General features: G+C 60.4%; 1 protein-coding gene across 1 annotated transcript in view; it reads right to left on the bottom strand.

Annotated features, from left to right (window-relative positions):
* The window catches only part of MACROD1 (mono-ADP ribosylhydrolase 1), a gene marked incomplete at its 5' end in the record, with an annotated part of 123,161 nt that extends 104,755 nt beyond the window's left edge, over positions 1 to 18,406 (bottom strand). The window contains 3 exons of the mRNA XM_084255429.1: positions 7,122 to 7,238; positions 7,682 to 7,783; positions 18,118 to 18,406. Coding sequence (XP_084111555.1) covers positions 7,122 to 7,238; positions 7,682 to 7,783; positions 18,118 to 18,406 — 508 coding nt within the window. The remainder of the gene's footprint in view (positions 1 to 7,121; positions 7,239 to 7,681; positions 7,784 to 18,117) is intronic.
* Positions 18,407 to 20,492: the final 2,086 nt, after the last annotated feature.

The raw sequence follows: 20,492 nt of genomic DNA, 5'->3' as shown, positions 1-20,492 counted from the left end.
CTCCCGTGCTTGGCCGGCTTAATGGTCCCCATTAATTTCAAAACACACACAACCCATGCACGCTGGCCTCCTCAGCTCCGTGTCAGGGAACAGAGGCCGTGCATATGGGGACACAGTCTGCCAGGGGTGGGGAGGAGCCGCTCAGCACAAGCGTGGGCAGCAGTGCCCTGACGAGGACTTCCGTGCCCTGTCAGTTGTGATGGAGAAAGGGCGGGGTGGGGGGCTGCTGGCAGTCAGGGGGCTGGGTCTGGGGCCCTGCTGTGTGACCCCGAGCAGACGGCCACCCTCTCTGGGCTTCCGTACTCTCGTCTTCTACAGAGCAGCAACTGCCTTGAAGGCAGGCACTGGGTCATGGGGCCTGAGAGCCCAGCGCCTCACACTGAACTTGGAGCCTCACCTACACCCCACACCTGTGGTACCACTGACCTCCTCTGAAAAATGCACAAATACCCTCCAGCTTGATTTCTAAGACCAAATAAGAGAGTTGGGGGGTCTGGGCTGCCACAGGTGGTGAGCCTGGCAAGACCACTGCTTCATCCGGCCGACCCCTGTCTCGCCAACTCTCAAGGGCATGATGGCTCGGCCATTCAACATTTACTGAAACCCAGGGCCAAGGGCCATGGGGCCCAGGGCGCCCTCATGTCCCCTGTGGGAAAGACCTAGCTAATAGCAGAGAGCATCCAGGGTCCTGGAGTCCCGCCCGGCTGGCTGGACCAGACCCTGCAGAGTCTCGAGGGAACCTCAATAATTCAGGAGGGATCCATCATTTATGAATTTATGGAACCACCTCTTAACCTTGTGGGAATGAGCTGCCCTCCTCGTGCAGTGGCAGAGTCAGGTCTTGGCACAGTCTGGGGTGCCTGGGCTTTCTAAGGTGGAGGAGAGCACAGCTGGGCCCCAGGCCTCCCAACCGGCCTGCCCCATCCACTCTGCCCCGGCCCCCGAGCTGGACCTGCAGGGAACTTATGAAAAAGCAAAGCTGATGGCATCCCTCTTAAATGCCAAGTCTGGAAGAAGAAGATGTGATTCCTGGCTCTACCTTTAACCCAGGGCTGTGGCCTCACATGTACCTCAGTTTCCTCATCTGTAAAATGGGGGTTGTATTAGTGCCTGCCTCAGACATAAGGGGGGCAGTGGGAATAGTCAATAATAAGCTGCTCCCCAGCCCAGAAGCAGGGGCTCCATGGGGGCACCAGGACAAGGGGTTGGGACACAGGATGCCCAAGTAGGTGAGGGGCTGGAGCACCCCAGCAGGCCTGGTGAGTCCCAGGGACCTCCACCCAGAGGCTGTCCCATCTTGTCTGCACAACCACCAACTGCAAGGACACCTGCCCATGTCTGCCAACTCTGAGGACTCAAATCCCTGAACCAGAAAGGAAAAGGCTACAAAGAAGTAGCCCCACCCACCAGCCAAAAAAAAAACGATTTCCTGAAGGCTCTGGAATCTGGCAAACCTCCCCTCTCAGCTCTGGTTTGCTGTGTGGCCTCAGATAAGTGGCTGAGCTTCTCCGAGCCCGTTTCCCCATTGCTTCCCATCCCTGACTCCCAGTTTCCCCAGTGACCCCATGTGACTGATGTAAGAACTCTGGGAGGCCAGGGAGGCGTGACTGCAGTTCAGACCTGGAGGGAGGCCCTCTGCGCTCAGGGCCCTCACGCCCCAGTTCATCCCAAGCCCCTCAGAACTTCTCCGATCCTACCCACCTCACTTCAGTCTGCCATCACTCTCCCTGTCTCCCCCGGCACGCCCCTGCCCAACTTCCAACTCAGCTCCCCACTCGCCTCGGCTCAAGTGCCACCTCCACCAGGCAGCCTTCCAGATGGCTTTCACCCCTGCGTACAGAACTCCCAGCCTTCGCAAGCTCTGCAGTCCCTTTCTATCCACATAGCTCACTCCACATTTGGGATTAGAAATTGCATCTTTGGCAGCCCAGGGCCTACCCCAAGGTGTAGCCCTACGTGTGCTGAGTGACAGATGTCGGTGCAGGAGTTTGAATTCTGACTTGGTCATCTGCTGAGCTGGGGCAGGTTAGCTCTTGCTCTGAGCCTGGGTTGGATCCCCAAAAACGCAGATCAGAGTCCCACCAGCCTCTGCAGGGTGGGGGGGGGGGGGGTTGCAGCAAGGCAGGGGCGGGGGGGGGGGGACTGCCCGGAGGGCCCGGGGCCCAGCCAGCTCCTCTGGCTCCTGCCCACACCCAACCCGCCTGCCCACTGCGGAGAGGTTGCCCGCGGCCCGCAAGGCTTAGCAAACACATTTAAATCTGAAGTGACAGATAAAGCGATTTACGGCGACAGTTTAGCGTCAGATCACTTCCCACAAGGCAGCCCGTGTCCCTCGGCCCCCCTGTCTGCTAGTCCATCAAGGCGGTCTCTAAATCACTGACTCCGCACTGCCTGCTCGCCCAGGCCCATGAGGGGACCGGCCCTCCGGGTACAGGAGGGCTGAGGCGGCTGCAGCTGCTGGGGGTGGGGAGGGAGATAAGCAGCTGGCGGGTTTCCACAAATCAAAGCCCAGGACTTAAGGAACCAGAGCGCCACTTCATGACTTATTTTAAATAAATAAGCGGCTTAAAAACTCCCAGTGACGCAGCTCATGGCTGTGAAACACAGCCTCCCGCCAGCTCTGCACAGCCGCCTGCAGGCCCGGTCCCCGAAGGCCCCGCTGACCCCCCTCACCTCCCGACACCTCCTTGCAGAATTAATTGGTCCCTGCGCTGTTGTGGGGACTTTGTTCAGGCCTCGCTCCGAGCACTTTGTCACATTATCTTCTACTTCACTGCTCATGCTCTTGCCTTCCCGTAATAATGGACCTCTGGGTGCCAGGCCCCAGGCCAGTGCGGGACGGGCCTGCGCCCATGCTGGGCCGGCGGGTGGAGAGCCATGGTTCAGTCGAGGAAAGGGAGGACTGGGGACCCTGGCTGGGGGCACGAGGACGCCTGGCAGGGAAGCCCGCAGGGACGCCAGGACTCGGACGGCTCCTGGTCTCTGTGGCCAGGAGCCTGACTCTATGACCTAGGCCGGCTTTGAAGTGAAAGGTTCCGCCCATCTTTGCACAAAGCATCATTCATCACCACCACATTCCGCTCCGCTCTGAAGGCCAAAGCAGGTTGCCGGACCCCTGGGCAGGCCCAAAATGGGGGGCTCATTTTTGTACAGAGTCGTTTCCCTACCTAAGCCCCAGCTGTACGTCGGGAACCAGAGGCGTGCACAGGAGTGGTTAGCTCGGACCCCTGGGGGCGTGGAAGTGACCCAGCCAAGGCCCTGGCCTGTTGGCAAGGGGAAGATGAATGCTCCAGAAGTCAAAGAGCCCCGAGGTGGAGACCCCCAGACTGGTGCTTTCTCTGCAGGAGAAGCCAGGTCTGCTCTCCTCACTCTCCCCAAGACACAGCCTTGGGGTCACAGGCCAAACGAGATAGACAGGCTCTGCCCCCAAGCTCCCCAGCTCCAGAACGGGCCTGCAGGGCTGCCCAGGCTTATCTGGCCAGCGTGGCAGCCCAGTTTAATTAAGATAGATGCGGCGTGCCCCTTGGGCAGGAGCCGTGACCGCCACAGACGAGGGAGCCCAGATTCGCCACGCAAGTGGTCTCAGCCAGCATTCCATGGGGCTAGGCCGAGGGGGGACAGGAAGGCCTGCACTGCACCAGGGCTTTGGGGGGTGGTCCTGCCACCAGCCAGGCACCCCTTTCTACTCTCTTCCCCAACCTCCCTTACACCATAAAACACACATCACACATGAAAACCATCACACAGACACCACGCACATCACACAGACATCACATACCATCACACATATCACACACCATCACACACATCACACACACCATCACACACCATCATACACACCATCACACACCATCACACACATCACACACCATCACACACACCATCACACACCATCATACACACCATCACACACCATCACACACATCACACACCATCACACACCATCACACACCATCACACACCATCACACACATCATCACACACCATCATACACACCATCACACACATCACACACATCACACACATCACAGACACCATCACACTCCATCACACACACCATTACACACACGCACCTCGCACACACATCACAGATACCCATGTACCACCACGCCGACATCTCACACACACGCACACACAGTCCCCTGTGGGGACAGAAGAAGCGGGGGGCAGTAGGGCCTTCTCAAGGATCCCCAGGGTCCTCCTGGGGGCCAGAAAGGGCACCTCAGTCTGGCAGGAGACCCCTAAGCCCATGGCGCGTCAGGATGCAGGGCTTCCGGGGCTCGGCCCCCCTTTCTCTCACAGCCCCTCCCCAGCTCCCCGCCAGCCCCCACAGGCGCGGCGGCCACAGTACCCGCCCCGGCCGCCCCCATTGCGCCACAGGGACAAAAAGAGAGCGCCCCCAAATCCAGAAGCTGCCCGTCACCGCAAGCCCCCAGCCCTGCACACCCACCGCCCCGGCGCTGGCCCCGCGTCAACACCGACAATGAAGGGTCCCCGCCCCGTAACCGCTCGCTCCCGCCCCCCCCCCCCCCCCCCCGGCCGCCCACGGTGGAGGCGCCGGTCTCCCCAGAAGCAGGTGTTCAGGCTAGAGACCACAACCAAGTCAAAGGGAACTGAGCGGACGCGTGTCCTCCTCCTGCTTGAAACTTTACATATGAATTAAGCGCATATGGGTTCCAGATTCCAGATTTACGGGGTCCCCAGCAGCCGTGGCGCCCCTACGTGATGCTGGGAATGAACAGGCGGATTCAGGGGCTCGGCCGCGCGGGACCCGCAGTCTCTGCTGCCCCCTGGCGGGCGGCGGCCGGGCCGAGCGGGGGCGGGGGGGGGGGGTACCCCGAGGGATGAGGTGTGGGCACGCACACCCCACTCACCCCGGAGGGGGGGTACAGACGGCCACAACCACAAAGGAGCCCCGAGGTGGGACCAGCTCCAGGGCAAAGTCCTGCAGGGAGAGCCCGAGGGGACGCAGCCCCGTGAGAAGCCCTGTCCAGGGGCTGCCCCCGCCATTTAAGCAGAAGCCCAGCTAAGACTGGGGTCTCCCCCAGGTCAGCTCGCAGCCCCCCTCTGGGGTGAGGGGCCGTAGTCAGACCAGAGGGAGAACTCAGAAGTGTCTTGCTTACTGGTGTTTGTGACCAAGTATCCCCTCCCACACCTGGGTTTCTGGCCTCGTCTTCACTTGTGTGTTTTTCACCCTGTAAATTTCTTGCACAAGCTCAAATAAAAAATTCAAGAAAATTTTTGTTCTTAAAAAAGACTGAGGATGGGCCTCTCTGGTGGCACAAGGGGTTAAGCACAGCACTGTGAAGCTATCCGCAGCCTCTGCGGGTACAAGTTCTATCCCCAGCCGGCCAAGGAGATACCCACATGGCACAGCAGACCTCTCCTGACTCCCCCGCTGCTCCCCTCAGCAGTGTATTTCATCAGTCTGCCTGTTCTGTTCCCCCCTCTGTCTCTGGTGAATCCTCTCACCCCCTGCACCTCTGGCCTGTACCCCAGTTCTTGTATAAATAAATAATCTTTAAAAAAAAAAAAAAGGCTGTGGATGCACCGCCAGGAAAGCCCCCACCAGGGTACGAGGGACCGACAGCGCCGCCCCCAGTCCCACCAGCAAAAGTGCCGAGGCAGAGCCATTCGCCACGCCCAGGCCACCAGAGTCCCTATGCCACCTGCATCCTCCTGGCACTGTCCTGGCCCCTGTGTTGCAGCCAAGAACACACCTGGATGAAAAGGGGTACACGCCTCCCCCCCGCCGCTGTTCCCCTCCGGCCACCTGATAATTGAGCAAGAAAAGTAGCAGGAGGCAACCCCCCCACCCTCACTAATGACTGCCAAGGCGGGGAGGGGGGAAGCTCCATGAACTGTTGGACTGTCCCCCCAACCACAGCCCCCTCCACTGGCCCCCAGACCAGCCCCTCCTGAGTCCAGGTAGCAAGAGCCTCCTCCCCTGGGTGTTACGGCGTCTGCTGTCTCCCCAGAGGACCCACAGCCCTCACTGCCACCACCGACCCAGAAGCACCAGCAGAAAACCTAAGGTGACCAGGCTCCCTCTGCAGGGTCAGAATCCTGCCCTATGAATGGTCACCTGTGGGGAAGGGACACACATGTGACTGCAAACACCAGCTGAGCAAGGTCACTGCCGGAAATGCAACCCGGACCACAAACAGCAGGCCGCAGCGAGCAGCCACCTCTCCCTGCTTGGCTCCCAAGAGCCCAGTCACTTAACAGGATCACAGGGATGCCGACAGCCTGGACACCCCACTTCCCCAGCTCACCAGCACGGGTCGACATGTGACTGCAAGCCCAAGGTTGGGACTTGGGGAGCTGAGTTCCTCCAGGGAGTGCCTGAGATGTGCAGGTGGGGAGGGGGCTGGGATAGTGGGGGCTTTCTGGGGAGTCAAAGCCAAAAACAGGAGGGTCTGCACGGGTCTCCAAATATTTTCAAAGAAGGTGGCTCCTCCCTGTGATGCTTGGTGAGATTCGGTGCCGCCAGCTCTCATCCAGTGAAGCAATCACGCACCTGGCAGACCTGACCTTGACCAGACAACCACCACCTGGGAGGAGAGCAGCCACCCTCCTCCCTCCCCCGAGGTGGGGGGAATGGCAGGTTTCTCAACTCATTACAATAAACTGCCAAGTCAGCAGGAGCCACCTCTGTAGGAAGCTGAGCCTGGGGCATAGGGGGCCTCTGTGCGCCCCCCACCAGCTTCAAGCTCCCACACCTGCTCTAGGTCCCAAGGGTGACAGGGTGGGCAGGAGGCCGAGGAAGGAAGGCGGGAGTCAGGGACATCTGCAGCCCCCAAGATCAGACCACCTGGCTTTGACCTCTGCCTTCCCGGCAGGGCGGCCCAGCCCGGCACAGTTCCAGCCAAGCTCTCTCCCTTCCGGCTGCTAATGGGTCTCAGAGCTTCGGGGCGGCTCAGCCAAGGGCCTCCAACACAAGGGTCAGGGTTTCAAGGAGAGAGGAGTCCTGGCGGCTACTTCCGCGGTGCCGGCAGGCCATCCTCATCCAGCCACCGAGCCTCTCCGGAGCCAGGCGGCATCCACAGCGCCTGGCCTGACAGCCCAAGCAAAGGCAACAGCCAAGAGGGGCCACTCAGAGCACCAGAAGCCCCACTCACCGGCGTTGATGATGGCATCCACCTCTAGTTTGGTGATGTCCCCTCGGAACAGGGAGATCTTCTCGTTGAGTTGCTTGTCCTTCTTGTACTTCGGCTCCTCCACCTTCACGGTCACCCCTGAAATGAGCAGAGGTGTGGAGGGGGTCACAGCGAGGCCATGCAGGCTAGGTGTGCCCCCACAATCTCCCCGCACCTCTAGAGATAGCCTGACTGATGACACGGGTAATGACAGCCCGCGTGGATAAAGCACCTACTGTGTGGAGCCCCCCCCCCGACCCCCGTAGGCTCTCGAATCTTCGGTACATTGTACAGAGCTAGAGTATTAATGTCAAGCCTGCCACAGAGGCAGGATGAGTGACCTGCCCGGGTTGCGGGTCACCAGGCCTACAATGTACTCGCCCCACTTGGTGCCACCTCACACAGCTTCAAATCCCAGCCCCCGAGAGCCAAGTGCATAGTGGGGAGACAACTTGAACCTGTCTCAGAGGCTAACAGTTAAATAAGGTGAGGGGTACAAAGCGCCCCGACTCAGCGAGCAGCAACCGCGGCCCCGGGCCCACCTTTCGCTGTCTCTTTCCACGTGGGAATCTTCTTCAGTCTGATGAAGTCTCGGCAGAAGTAATGTTCCTCCCGCTGCTTGTCACTCAGGCCCTTCAGAAATGCTGCAGGGGCGGGTGAGACCGGCAAGAAGGAGTCAGGCGGGCAGGGAGAGGAGCATCCCGGGGCCTTCCCCACCCCCAGCTCCCCCCAGCAGGAATTCTCACCTCCTCCAAAGTCACAAACTGACCTGCTCTACCCTACAGGCCCATGGGCGGGGTGCCCAGAGAGGCGCCCAGAGGCCCCTAGACTTCCTTGTTCCGCCCTTTTTGTTCAGGAGGGGAAACTGAGGCCCAGGGAGGCAGAGAGCATCTCTTAGGCACCACAGACCTGAATTCAGAATTCAACTTGGTCACACCCGTGCGTCCACATGCCCTAACTTCTCCATTCACAGGAGGGGGAGTAAGTCGCCCTTCGGGGAAAGTCTCAAGCTTGCGCGGCAGCTAAGCCAAGCCGGTGGGCGCCCAGGGTCAGTTCTGTCCCATTGGCACATGGTCCATCGGTTACATCAGCAATGGGGACATTACCAACGGGCTACATCTTCATGGTCATTATTTGTAGGGGCAGCGCCACAGGCCCCCCTGGGGTCTCCCCCAGCAAGAGCAGGGAAGCCACTGACGTCACCCCCTGTCTATGGACGAGCACACGGGGTGGGGCAGCCAGGCAGGTTAGGAGCCACTCGTGGTCACAGAGCTGGCTGTTGGGGCTGGTTGCCTGGCCTGGCCCTGCTCCCTCGCCCCCAGCCCTGGCTTTGGTGGCCCCTGGCTTTGGAGGCACTCACCGCCCCCCCCCCCAGAGGCGCCAGGAGCAGCTGTCCAGGCCCGTGGCTCGCGGGCTCCCCCTGCTGGTCCGAGGCCACCCAGGCACCAGGGCTCTCAGCCCCACCTTGCTCAGCACCCCAGGTGGAGCAGCCCCCACTGACCACTGAGGGGCACAAGAAACAAAGAAGACCCGCAACTGAGGAGGGGGGTGGAAGGAGCTCCCTCCCAAGTCTCCCGCGGAGAGGACGCCTGGGGCAGGTGGGGCTCACCAGTCGTGCCCCAGCTCTCCCCAAGGCCGCTTAGGCCCACGGAGCCTGCTCCTCAAGGACGCTGGGGACGCAGGATCAAACAACTCGCAGGCGGACCCAGTTCTCAGCCGGAGCAGTATTTTTTTTTAAGATTTATTTATTTATGCATACAAGAGCCGGGGTACAGGCCAGAGGTGTGGGGGTGAGAGGATTCACCAGAGACAAGAGTGGGGAACAGAATGGGCGGACTGACTGAGATACACTGCTGAGGGGAGCAGCGGGCGAGACAGGAGAGGTCTGCCATGCGGGTCAGGTCCCTGGCCTGGCTGGGGATGGAACGCGTGCTGCGGAGGCTGCAGACAGCTCCATCAGCTGTATCTTAATCCCTTGCGCCACCAGGGAGGCCCTGGGAGCAGTACTAAAGCCTAGCAGTATTGAAGGCCTAGCAGCACCCCGAATCTGTTCAACCACACTTCCCAGAAGCCACGTCCCACCCCCTCCACCAACACCCACACCACGCAGGTGCTGCCAGGACACACCCCACACGGCAGAGTTGGTCCTGGCCCTCCTGACCCTACAGCTGCCATGGGGACTGTCAGGGGACTGGGGAGGTCACATGCACCCCAGTCCTGGGGGCAAAAGAGAGACTCGGAAGAGGAGTAGAGGAGCCAGAAGCCGGGAAGGGGTTTCCGCCAGCAGGAACAGCATGTCTGAGGTCAGGCTGAGTTAAACTCATCGTGGGGCGAGGACACTGAGAGGAGGCCTGTGAGGGTGACTCATCAGACTTAAAGTGCGCCCTGATATCTGGTCTCACTTACATGTGGAACACAGAGGGACCCAGCCAGCGGGCAGGAAAAACACGAAACCTGCAGGCTGACCCCGGATCTGAGGCATCCAGCAGTGGAGGGGAGGCGAAAGGGGGGGGCACGCCGGGGGCAGGGGGCGAACTAGGGGGACCACACCAGAGGGGAGAAATCAAATACTGTCCAAAAATAAACAACGATGTCACAAAATGAATTTAAAATAAAATGCTTCCGGGTGTAGATTAAGACTCTCCCAAAGAACTCTCACTCTCAGAATGGTGAACCGCCCTCGCCACGTCCCCGCTGCTCACAGCCCATTTCCCTGCCCCGTCCAGGGGCCCCGCTCTCCGCTGTGCATGTGACCTCACGAGCCTCCCCCCCACCCCCAGAACAGGCCAAGGTTCCCATTGCATTGCAAGGTTCCTGCTCCCTTGCATTCTGGGGGTGGTGCTGGGAATAGGCTGGGTATTTGGAAGGGACTGAAGTGTTTCTCTACGCCTTGGTTGTCCTCTCAGGTAAAATGGGGGTACAGAAAGCTCCTCCTGTGTTCAGTGAGAGGCAGAACAGGCTTGGCTGGGTGTACAGCCCTGGGGAAAGGGCTAGGCCATCCCCATCCCCTACCACCCGCTCTGCACCGCCCAGACACATGCTCTCCCCAGCAGTTTCCATGCAGATCAGTTAAGAAATATTTGTTGAGAGTCCCCCATGCAACAATCCCAGGGGGAGAGGGGAGGCAAGGGGAGACCCTCCAGAGGTACCCCCAACTTCTCTGGTCTGCCCCAGGGCCAGCAAATCCATAGAGAAAATCCCACCCCCAAGAAGAAGGCTCCCTCTAAATATGGAGACCCCTGCTGATGATCCCTTTGGCAGGCCACTCCAGCTGCTGCTTTGGAAGCGGGGTCCCCCTTCTCTCCTCTCCCGAGCCCCCGGCACTGTCCTCCAGCTGCGCTGAGAAACAGCAGCCGCCACCTCCCACCACTGCCTGCCCACAGGTCACTGGGCACAAAGGTCCTTCTTACCAGCTGAGGCCGCCCAGCATCCTGTCTGCCCTCAGGCGCCTTCCCTGCCCACCCCCAGCTTTAAAACAAAATCCTCCTTGGGCTTGCATCCCGCAGCCTCATCTCGCTGTCCCCCCTCACCTTGCACACTTGCTCCTGCACCTCCTCCCTGCTCTCCCCAGCCTGTCTGGCAACATCCTTCCACAAGGCCAAGGTCAGTCACTGCACTGGCCACTGGCTTAGGCTGTGGCCCCTCCTGTCCTCCCCTGTGCACTCAACATCCGCAGCCCCTTCTGCCAGGACCCACCCATCCTGGACCCCACTACTCCCTGGCCTCGCCTGGGTCTCCTTGCAGCCTCCCCTCTGGAATCCGCCCTCCCATGAAGTTCTCACTTTAGTTCCACGCATTTGAAAATCGCATTTGAAAATCGTCTTCCTGTGCCTGACCCCAGAGCTGCACCTCCGGCTCCCACCTCTCCCCCAGCACCTGCCCCCCACCCTGCCTGCACTCATCCCCAAACTCGGTGGTGCAAAACTCAACTTCTGACTCCTTTCCCCCAAAATGTGTTTTTCCTGGCTTCTTAATTAATAACCCCAGACCCCACTGGGCCCCAAACTAGGCCTCTTCCCTTTCTCTTGCTCGCTCCCCCATTCCATCCATCTGCAGGCTGTTAGATTTTTCCCTGCAATACCCCGGAAACCAAGCCTTCTGCTCACCCCCTCCAGGGGCCAAGACTCCTCCTGGCTCCCCAGACTCCTCCATCACCCCGGCCCCCAGTTGAGTCCTGTGTCCACCCTGCTGTCTGTCCTCACACAGCAGCCCAGGGGGCCTAGACATCCTCAGCTCTTTCAAAGCTCAGTCCAAACTCCAAGTCCCAAGCGTGGTCCGCCGTCTCTGCCCGCCTTCTCCAGAGCTGCCTGCACCTCACTGCCCACCCCGGCCACCAAGATCACCTCCCAGCTCCTCCAGCAGCCAGACTGCTCCCGTCTCAGGGCCTTGGTACCTGCTGTGACCCCAGCCTGGTTTTCCTTCCCAGTCTCCTTGAGGCCCTGCCCCCTGCCCAGAGAAGCCCCTCCCCACCTTCTGTGCTTCATTCCTGACTTGACCTTGGCCCTGCAGGAATCTGTCCTGTTCACACTGGCTCAGCAGATCCTGGGCGTCTGGGAGAGGAATCAATGAACAAACTCAGGAGACCTGAAGGTGAGGAAGGTTTGCTAAGAGGACATCTCCTGGGCAGAGGGAACAGTATGTGCTCAGCCACAGCAGAGGGTGTGCAGGCAGGAAGGACATGCAGCAGGGAATCCAGCGTACCCGGGCTGAGCACAAGTCAGGCTGTGGAAGCCTCCCAGGGTCCATGCTGGCTCCTTGGCCCCGGTAGGCTTGGGGCCCTGACTTCCCAACCTCGAGTTCACCGCGAGGCCTCACGCCCTCGGAGTCTCATCTCTGGAATAGGGCCCCGCAGGCCTACCCCGGCGCCCAGGTGTGCTGCGAACGAGAAGCTAAAATGCTTTATAAGCCGTAAAGTGCAACCTCCCGTCACACACGCTCCATCCTTCCCGAAATCCCGAAGAGAAGGAGGACAAAGAAGCCTGCGTTTGGCGGGGAAGGGAACACATTTTTTCCCACTTGAGGAAAGGGCAGATAGAGGAGCTTTTTAAGGATTCCGGTCCTCCTATTTGTCACCTTGCACAACTGTGACCAAACACCTCTGCCGCTTCCAGGCCTTACATGGCCAGTGCAGCCAGCTGGCCCCAGGGCCTGCTGTGACACTGGACAAGAGGTCAGCCAGGACCCAGACTGTCCCCACTGACCTCCCAAGTGGGTGCTCTGGTTGGGGCAGGCCCCAGACACCCCAGGACACCAGATGAGGGTGTCCTGAGATGCGTTAGGTCCCCGAGCAGATGCCACCACACGGGGGTCGGCCCCAGTCACAGGCAAGTTCAAGGGCCTGTTCTGCACTGACCCCCACCCCCACTCAAGCCAAGTCCAAATAACCGCGCTGCTTCCCAGAGACAGCAGGATACAGCCACATCCTGGCTCTGCCACCGGTCTGTGACCTTGGGGACATCTGTCAGTCTGTTCCTTCCAGGCCACAGCCCCCAAGCACACACGGAGAGGCCAGCACAGCTGCTGCGTCCTCATCTCCAGCGAGGCTGTGGCGGGGCTGGCCCTGAGGCACCGCATGCCGCCCTGTCCCACCTTCACAGTCCTCAGCTCCATCTCTCAGCAGGGGCCCGCCCCTGCGCCCCCACCCCCCACTACCCCTGGAAGGCGGGAAAGCAGGAAGCAAGGCGGGGCGGACACCCCACGCAATCATACCATTTTCCACCTCTTTCTGCCAGAAGGCCAGAGGCAGACTGGAAGCACAGTGAGTTTTATTTTTCTTCTAAAATATGTACAACATACTTTTAATTTCCTTCCTTTTCTAGAGAGAGGAGAGTATTTCACAGCTCAGTGAGACAGGTGTTGTAAAAGATGTCTGCAGTCCATTTTGATGGGGAGGCCTGACCCCAGATGCGGCGCAGCGGCTCCCGGGCACAAGGTGGGAGCCGCAGAGGCGGCCCGAGCCAGAGCCATAAAGCGCAGCGGGCCGAGGGGAGCGCAATGATGTGTTTTAATAAGTATCTTTATGGCACTTTGCAAGATGGTGTTGAGAAAGGTGAGGGCAGGCTGGGTCCGGGGGCGCCTCTCTTCCGGAGAGGACCGGGTGGGCAGGGCTGACAATGGCCAGGCTCCGCGGACATTAATCCCTGCGCTCACCGTCCCGCGAGTGGGGGTTCATCGAAGCCAGTGGCACGTGGGAGCTTTTCAGCTGTTCCCAGACGCCCTCCCTCCACCCACACCGCGCCCTCCCTCCACCCACACCGCGCAAGGCTGCGTCCCCAGATGACAGCAGGGAGAAACCCCCACTCCCTGTGTCTTCCCAGGTGGGCCTGGAAACGCTCCAGTGCGGTCAAGTCAGCTGAGCCGCCCGCTCTCATGAAGGCCTGCAGGGGCCGGACTCAGTCCTTGCCCCGGCCCAGAGCAAACTGAGGTTCGGACACAGGAGCCCCATCTTGAGCCCCCAGGGAGAGGAAACGTGGCTGAGGCTATAGGGGGGCAGGGCTCCAGCACTGCGAACATGTTGGGGAGACAATGTCAAAGAGTCAGAAAATGGTTTCTTTTCTTTTTTTTTTTTAAGATTTATGTATTTGGGCCTCCCCGGTGGCGCAGCGGTTGAGCGCTGGGTTGCGAAGCTGCCCACAGCCTCTGCAGCGCCGGTTCGATCCCCGGCTGCTCCCCGGGCCCCAGAGGAGGGTCCCACATGGCGCGCAGACTTCTCCTGCTGCCCGCTGCTCCCCTCAGCAGTGTCCTTCGGTCCTTCTGCCTGCTCTGCTCCCTGCTCTGGCTCTGGTGAATTCTCTCACCCTCCCGCGCTTCTGACTGTACCCAGTGCTTGTATAAAATAAATAAATAAATCTTTAAAAAAAAAAAAAGATTTATGTATTTATGCAAACAAGAACTAGGGTACAGGCCAGAGGTGAGAGGGGTGAGAGGATTCACCAGAGAGAGTGGGGAGCAGAGCAGGCAGATGTACTGAAGTACACTGCTGAGGGGAGCAGCGGGCGAGACAGGAGAGGTCTGCTGCGCCATGTGGGTTGCTCCCTGGCTGGGGATTGAACTCGTGCTTCAGTGGATGGGGATAGCTTCATAGTGCTGTCTTTAACCCCTGCACCACCAGGGATGCCCAGAAAATGGTTTCTAGTGTGAGCGAGCACAACCTCCAGATCAGGCACAGTTGGTTCCACTTTATAGGTGAGAAAACCGAGGCCCAGGAGCATAGGGGCAGGGAGCTCACTGTGTCTGATGGATGACACCAAGGTCCATTCTCTGCAGCACACAGCTCTGTCCCCACCTCAGGCCTGAATGAGGATCCTCAGCCCTCTCAAGGCCCTCCTGTGGTGACACAGCCCCTGAGCCCCCAAAGGCCTGACCTTAAGTCCCTCTCTCCCCAGCTGCCTTGACAGCACGACTTCTGATAAAAAGGCACAGCCCAGGGGGTAACGCAGTGCCCAAGAACTGAGGGAATTAAATTCGAGAAATCAACCTGTGGATGATGAAATCAGATACTGCAAAGGTCTCCCCCCCGAAAAGGCTGTCTGTCTGCTAGCCAAGAAGATCCAGTCTGGTGGTGTTCACCCACCGAGGGGAGAATGGGCATAGAGGCTGATAGGGGCACAGCTTGAAGGCAGAGAAAGGGAATGCCCATCCTGGTGGTGCAAGGGGTTAAGAAGCAACCTATGAAGGGGCCTCCTTGGTGGCGCAAGGGTTAAGACGCAACCTATGAAGTAATCCGCAGCCTCTGCAGCACGAGTTTGATTCCCAGAAAGTCAGGGAGCTACCCACATGGCACGGCAGACCTCTCCTGACTCGCCTGCTGCTCCCCTCAGCAGTGTACTTTGGTCAATCTGCCTGTTCTGTTCCCCACTCTGTCTCTGGTGAATCCTCTCATCCCACCCCACTCCCCCCACACACACCTCTGGCCTGTACCCATTCTCGTATGAATAAATAAATCTTTAAAAATGAAAATTAAAAAAAAGAAAAAGAAAACAATAAAAGAAAAGGAGTGCCAAGAGCCAGGCAGAATCCATCCGTCGGGAGGACTCCCTGGACTGCGGGCCGAGGCGCCCGCGCCCTGCACCCAGGGATCAGAGCAGACACTTAGTGCTGCAGACACACCGCCCAGCAAAGGGGGTTCCCTGGCAGGGGTGGGATTAGTTTCCAAAATCACTTAGCCAGCTCTTTGGTTGAGCACACATTCTGATCAGCAAACTGAAGACCATGATTTGGCTTCCATGGGGAGAGGCCCTGTCCAGGCCCACCACCAACCACACTCAGCAACCTGCTGGCCTACACATCAGTCTCCTGTGAGTCTGGTTACTGCGTGCCAGTCTTTGACAGAGGATCATGTGGGGCACAGACAGACAGGCATTTCGAGGCCCATCCAGACATGAGAAATGAGACTACTTGTTCATCAGCAAGTGACAGGGATATTTAGAGCAGTCCCACGCTGGAAATCCCCTGCCCATCACCAAGAAAACCCGCACGCCAACTCCAGGACATGGAGTTTCAGACGGCAATAAAAAGGCACAAACTGTGGGTACACCCAGTTATGCAGACAAATTACACAGTGAGCAAAAGGAGCCAGACACAATGTACACCTCTGTTCACAGAGCTGGAGAAGAGACAAGTTGAAGAGAGAGAAAACGGTTAGCTGCACAGGGCTCAAAGGAACCTTCTGAGGTGATGGCAGTGCCCCTCCTGTCTGAGCAGAGCAGCGGCTGCTTATGTGAAAGTACACTGACTATCCTCAGGTCCGCCCCGTACCTCACTGCATACTGGGACTCAAATCAACGTGCGTATTGACTGCAAGGAGGAAAAGGGGTAATCCTTCAAGGACCAAAGCGGAGACCCCAACCAGAGGCAGAATCCAACGGAGGCCGCCCCCAGCCCTCCCACAGTGTGGTGGTCTGATCCCCTTCCTTCGAAAGGCGGGACCTCACGTCCCTCCCCTTGAGGTAGGCTGGAGCCTGAGACTGGGTTCCAGGCCCGAGCACGAAACGCACGAGACAGAGCCCGGTGGGGCTTGAAGACTGGGCCACAGAGCGGCACTGGGGTTCCGGGGGGTCACCTTCACTCCCCATTCCTGGGCCTTATATTCCAGGGGGAAGCCACTGTCCACATCGTGAGGACACTCAAGCAGCCGTGTGGAGAAGCCAGGGTGGGGGAGAACCCAGGCCTCCAGCCACAGCTATTTCACACCTGAGCGTCCGAGAAAGGTTCACCCAGCCCCAAGCGATGGCAGCCCGTCACCCAGCTAAGTGACTCCCATTTCACGGCCCTCAGAGATGGCAAGGTCATGGGTGTCCACTGCCTTAAGACACTAAGGTTTGGGGTAATTTTGTCACAACTAAAACACACGGAGGTCTCGCTCCATCTCACCCTTGCAAGTTACCATCTCACACCTGCCAGAAGCTTCACACTGAGTGTGGGGGGAACCTAGGAAAGTCCACCCTTCCCAGAATACTGTCCCCCCACACTGGACACGAGCTCAGTGTCCATCTGCCCCGTGGTCTCTTCACACGCTGGCCTCTACCTGCCATTGTCTCATCAGCTTGATCATTCTCCACACTGCTCTCCCCCATACCCCCTCCATGAGGGCAGAGTCCTTGGCTCAGGGCTAAATCCCCAGCACCAGACAGTGCCAGCATCACAGAAGATGCTCCTTCTAGATTCCAAAAATGAACGAATGAATGAATGAATAAATGGGGAGCCCAGCTCCAGGCAAAGACGCTACTGCAGCCTCAACCTGGAAACCCAGGGGTTTCCAGTGGCACCAAGGCACAGGAGGCCAGTGGAGAGTCCCAGCAACAGCTGCAGCTGCGGGAGTGTCTGTGCCCCTTGCTTCCTTGCCACCACCCTGGGTGGTTGTTCTCTGACAGAGGACAAGCAGGGCTCCCAGTGGGGACAGTCCCTGGCCAGGTATCTCTGCACCCCCTGCCCTGGCCCAGGGCAGGCACCCATGTGATCACTGCACGCAGTCAGGTGCTCTCTGCCCGACCTGGAAGAGCCTGGCCACTCCGGGACCACAGGGGTCAATCAACTTGAGCTCCACCTCCAATCCCCTGCGAAGAGAGGGCACCTCCCCTTCATCCCCGACAAGGCGCGGCTCCCTCCCCAGCCCATTGGCTGCACCCACCCCACCTCTGTGTCCAGCCAATGAGCTGCCTTCTCCTCGGCTTTTGAAAGTGGGTAGGGCCAGACCCGGCACAAAGAGCCAGGGAGCAGACTCTGAAGGGCAGGGGCAGCTGGACGGCCGCTGGCACTACATAGGGCTCTCGGGTCCCCTCCCTTCTCTGCCCTGGGCAGGGCCCAGTCCAGGTCTGGGCCCCGTGCCTGGCCGGGACTCGTGCCCAGAGAGTGAGGAAACGGCTTGACCGGGGCTGGGGGGCACTGTTCCCACGGACACAATGCCCTACCTCTGTCCTGCCCCAGGCCCTCTGCCGTGTGTCCCGCGGGAAGGGGGCAGAGACAGCGCACAAAAGGCCAGAGGCCAGGGATGAGGGCAAAAGGGCAGCAGACCACGTGACTGAGCCGGCCCCCTGGGGTAGGGGTGGGCTGGACAGGTGACAGGTCAGCCCAGGGAGGACTCCCCGAGCCCCCCGGGCGGGAGGCCAGCCCCTGAGCTGTGCCCTCTGCCCATGCCCTGCATCTCCGGCTAAAGTGCCACCACTCGAGGAAGCAAACTGTGCGCGCCTGGGGGCCCGGGAGTGTGACCTTGGGCGCCCGGCTCGGCGCTGGCCCCGGCTTCCCCCTGCAGAGAGGACGGCGGCAGGTCCTGAGCGGCCTGTGCCCCACGCCCGGGCTGGGCCCCCGGCTCTGCGGGGCCGGCGCGCGGGGGAGGGGGCGTGGCCGTGGGGAGGAAACCCAGACCGCGGCTGGCGGGTCCGAACTTCCCCGCGCCTCGGGGCGGCGGCGGCTGGGGGGCTGCTCGGCCGGGGAAGGCCCGCGGGGCCGCCGCGCTCCTCGCGCCCCTGCTCACACTTACATTTCGCCTCCTTCCAGTCGGTGGAGGTGCTCAGGTCCACCTTCGCCGCCATGGCCAGGGGGGCCCAGGTGCGCACCCCGGCCGTCCGCCCCCCCGCCGCCGCCCCCCCCGCCCCAACTCCCGCCGGGGGCCGCGCGCGGGGGCCCCGGGACGGCGGGGGGCTGCACGCGCTGCCGCGGGTCCGCGCGGCTCCCGCCGAGGGGCCGGGCCAGGCGCGCGGGGCGCGGAGGAGCTGCCCCGCCGCGCGCAGCTGAGCCAGGCGGCCGGGCACGCGGCCCCGCAGAGACATGGGCAGGCGGCGCGGCTCCCCGCCCACTTGGGCTCTGGTCACCGGCCGGGCAAGTGTCTCCCCGTGGGCCAGGGAGGCGAGCGCCAGCGCCAGCGCGCGGCGACCTGTTCGGAGCCGGCGGGCCGCGCCGCCAGAAAAGCCGCCGCTGGGCACCCTGGAACTTGTAGTCCCCGCCGCCGCGGGGCGCCCCCCCCCCCCGTGCACACGTGCGCGCCCCGCCCGGACTCCGCCCGCCGCCGGCGCCCCGCCCCGCCCCGCCCCGCCCCGCCCCGCCCGGCGCGCCCCGGCCCGCCCCTGTCCCCGGACTCCGGCGCGCCCCGGCCCGCCCCGCCCCGCCCCTGTCCCCGGACTCCGGCGGGCGCGCGGGCGTGTTGCCGCCTGGGCCGGCCCCGCACCCCGTCCCGCACCCCGTCCCGCACCCCGTCCCCGGGCGTGGCGGGTCCCGGCCGGGCGGGCGGAGGAACGAGCGGCGCGAACGGTCGGGCAGGTCCGGGCCGGCGACTCTCCCGGGCCGCGGAGCCGCTGCCGCCCGGGCTGGGGGGCGGGGGGCGGGGGGGCTGCGGCGGGGGCGGCCGCCTCCGCACGGAGAGTCGCGGGGAGGCCGGGGTGCGCGAGCGGAATCTGAAGACGGAAAAGTTGAGGGCCACGTGGCGTTCTTCCCTGGAAAGATTGGGGTGTCCTTTTTTCTCTCTGTTTTCCCTAACTTGTTGCAGAGATTGTGAGGTGGGCTCTTAGCATAGTATTTTATCTGTCTGTACGATTCCTAGTCCTTGAGAAATATAAAGGACGTAGTTTAATCCCTAGGGACAGGCGCCAGGGACACCCCCTCCCTCCCATTCACCAGCTTTGCCACCTTGGGGCAAAGGAGTCGGAATCAGACAGGCCCGCGCTCTGGCCGGGACAGACCTGCCCTGCGCCGCAGGCCCCCCGAGTGCGGCGATGGCCCTGGACAGGGCTGAGGGGTCGGTCAGCGGGTCTGTCCCAGGGATGCTGCCGGCGCTACTCTGGGGGTAGGACACCTGCCCGCCAGCAGGGAGGGGGGTGCTCAGCCCAGGAAATGAAGGCAAAGAGAGGGGAGACCAGAAAGTAGGGGACAGGAAGTAAGGGCCCAGGGTCCCCCAACATTCCAGACCACTGGCAAGGCCTGCACCCTCTGGCGAAAAGGTTCAGCGTGCAGTAGCAGGCCCCTGGCCCGGGTCACCTGGCACCTGCGACGTTGCCTCTTTCTGACCCCACTTCCACAGTCCGCTCTTTTGCTCCCCTCTTCCATTTTCAAGGACCCTGTGACTGTGTTGGGTCCCCTGGAATAATCCCTGAGAATCTCCCTATTTAGGCTGAGTAGCAGCCCAGTTCTGCCACCTTAACTCGCCCCTCCACCCAGCTCTTACAGTCACAGGTCAGCGTGGAGACACTGGGAGGGGGTCTTTTCTGGCTCCCGCAGCCCAGCAATGTCTGGGGAAGAGGATACTGGGAGAGCCGGCCAGACTCTCCCCAATCAGGAGGCTGCCCTGCCCCCTGCACCTGGGCTCTGGAACCCCAGCACCTGTACCTCCTGCTTCTCATTGTTGAGAACCAGCTCGTTCTCAACAGGGCAGTCGGGGACAGGGAAAACGGCAACTTGCAACCCTCCATGCTTGGGGTCTTGGGGATCATTAGAGCAGGGACATGACTCCCACTGGGCCACGGGGACTCTTCACAGAGTCTCCACATGTACCTTTGGAAAAGGTAAATTTTGGACAGATACCAAAGGTGTGGGGAGGGCCAGGCCTGGATCTGCCAGTGGGGCTGCTGATTTTTAATGTTGGAGAAGGGACTTGTGCAGAGAAAAGCCAGCGATTGCTGCTGTGTTTCAATTAATACCGTAGTTATTAAACTTATACATTTTTTTAAAGGCTTCGTTTTTCTTAAATAACCAAGTGCAACTTGCAAATCTTGTTTTCTCTTTCTAAATCCACTCATTTTGGGATAAAAATAAGAACAATTACTTTCACTTATTCTGTGATGAATATTTAATTAACTCACAGGTTCAACAGATTATGAAAATGAATGCCAATTACAAACTTAGGTAATTAAATTCCCTAATAGA

The sequence above is a fragment of the Talpa europaea genome, assembly GCF_964194135.1.
Source record: "Talpa europaea genome assembly, chromosome: 1".
NCBI classification, from domain to species: domain Eukaryota; kingdom Metazoa; phylum Chordata; class Mammalia; order Eulipotyphla; family Talpidae; genus Talpa; species Talpa europaea.
This window is presented reverse-complemented; position numbering and strand designations above follow the sequence as displayed.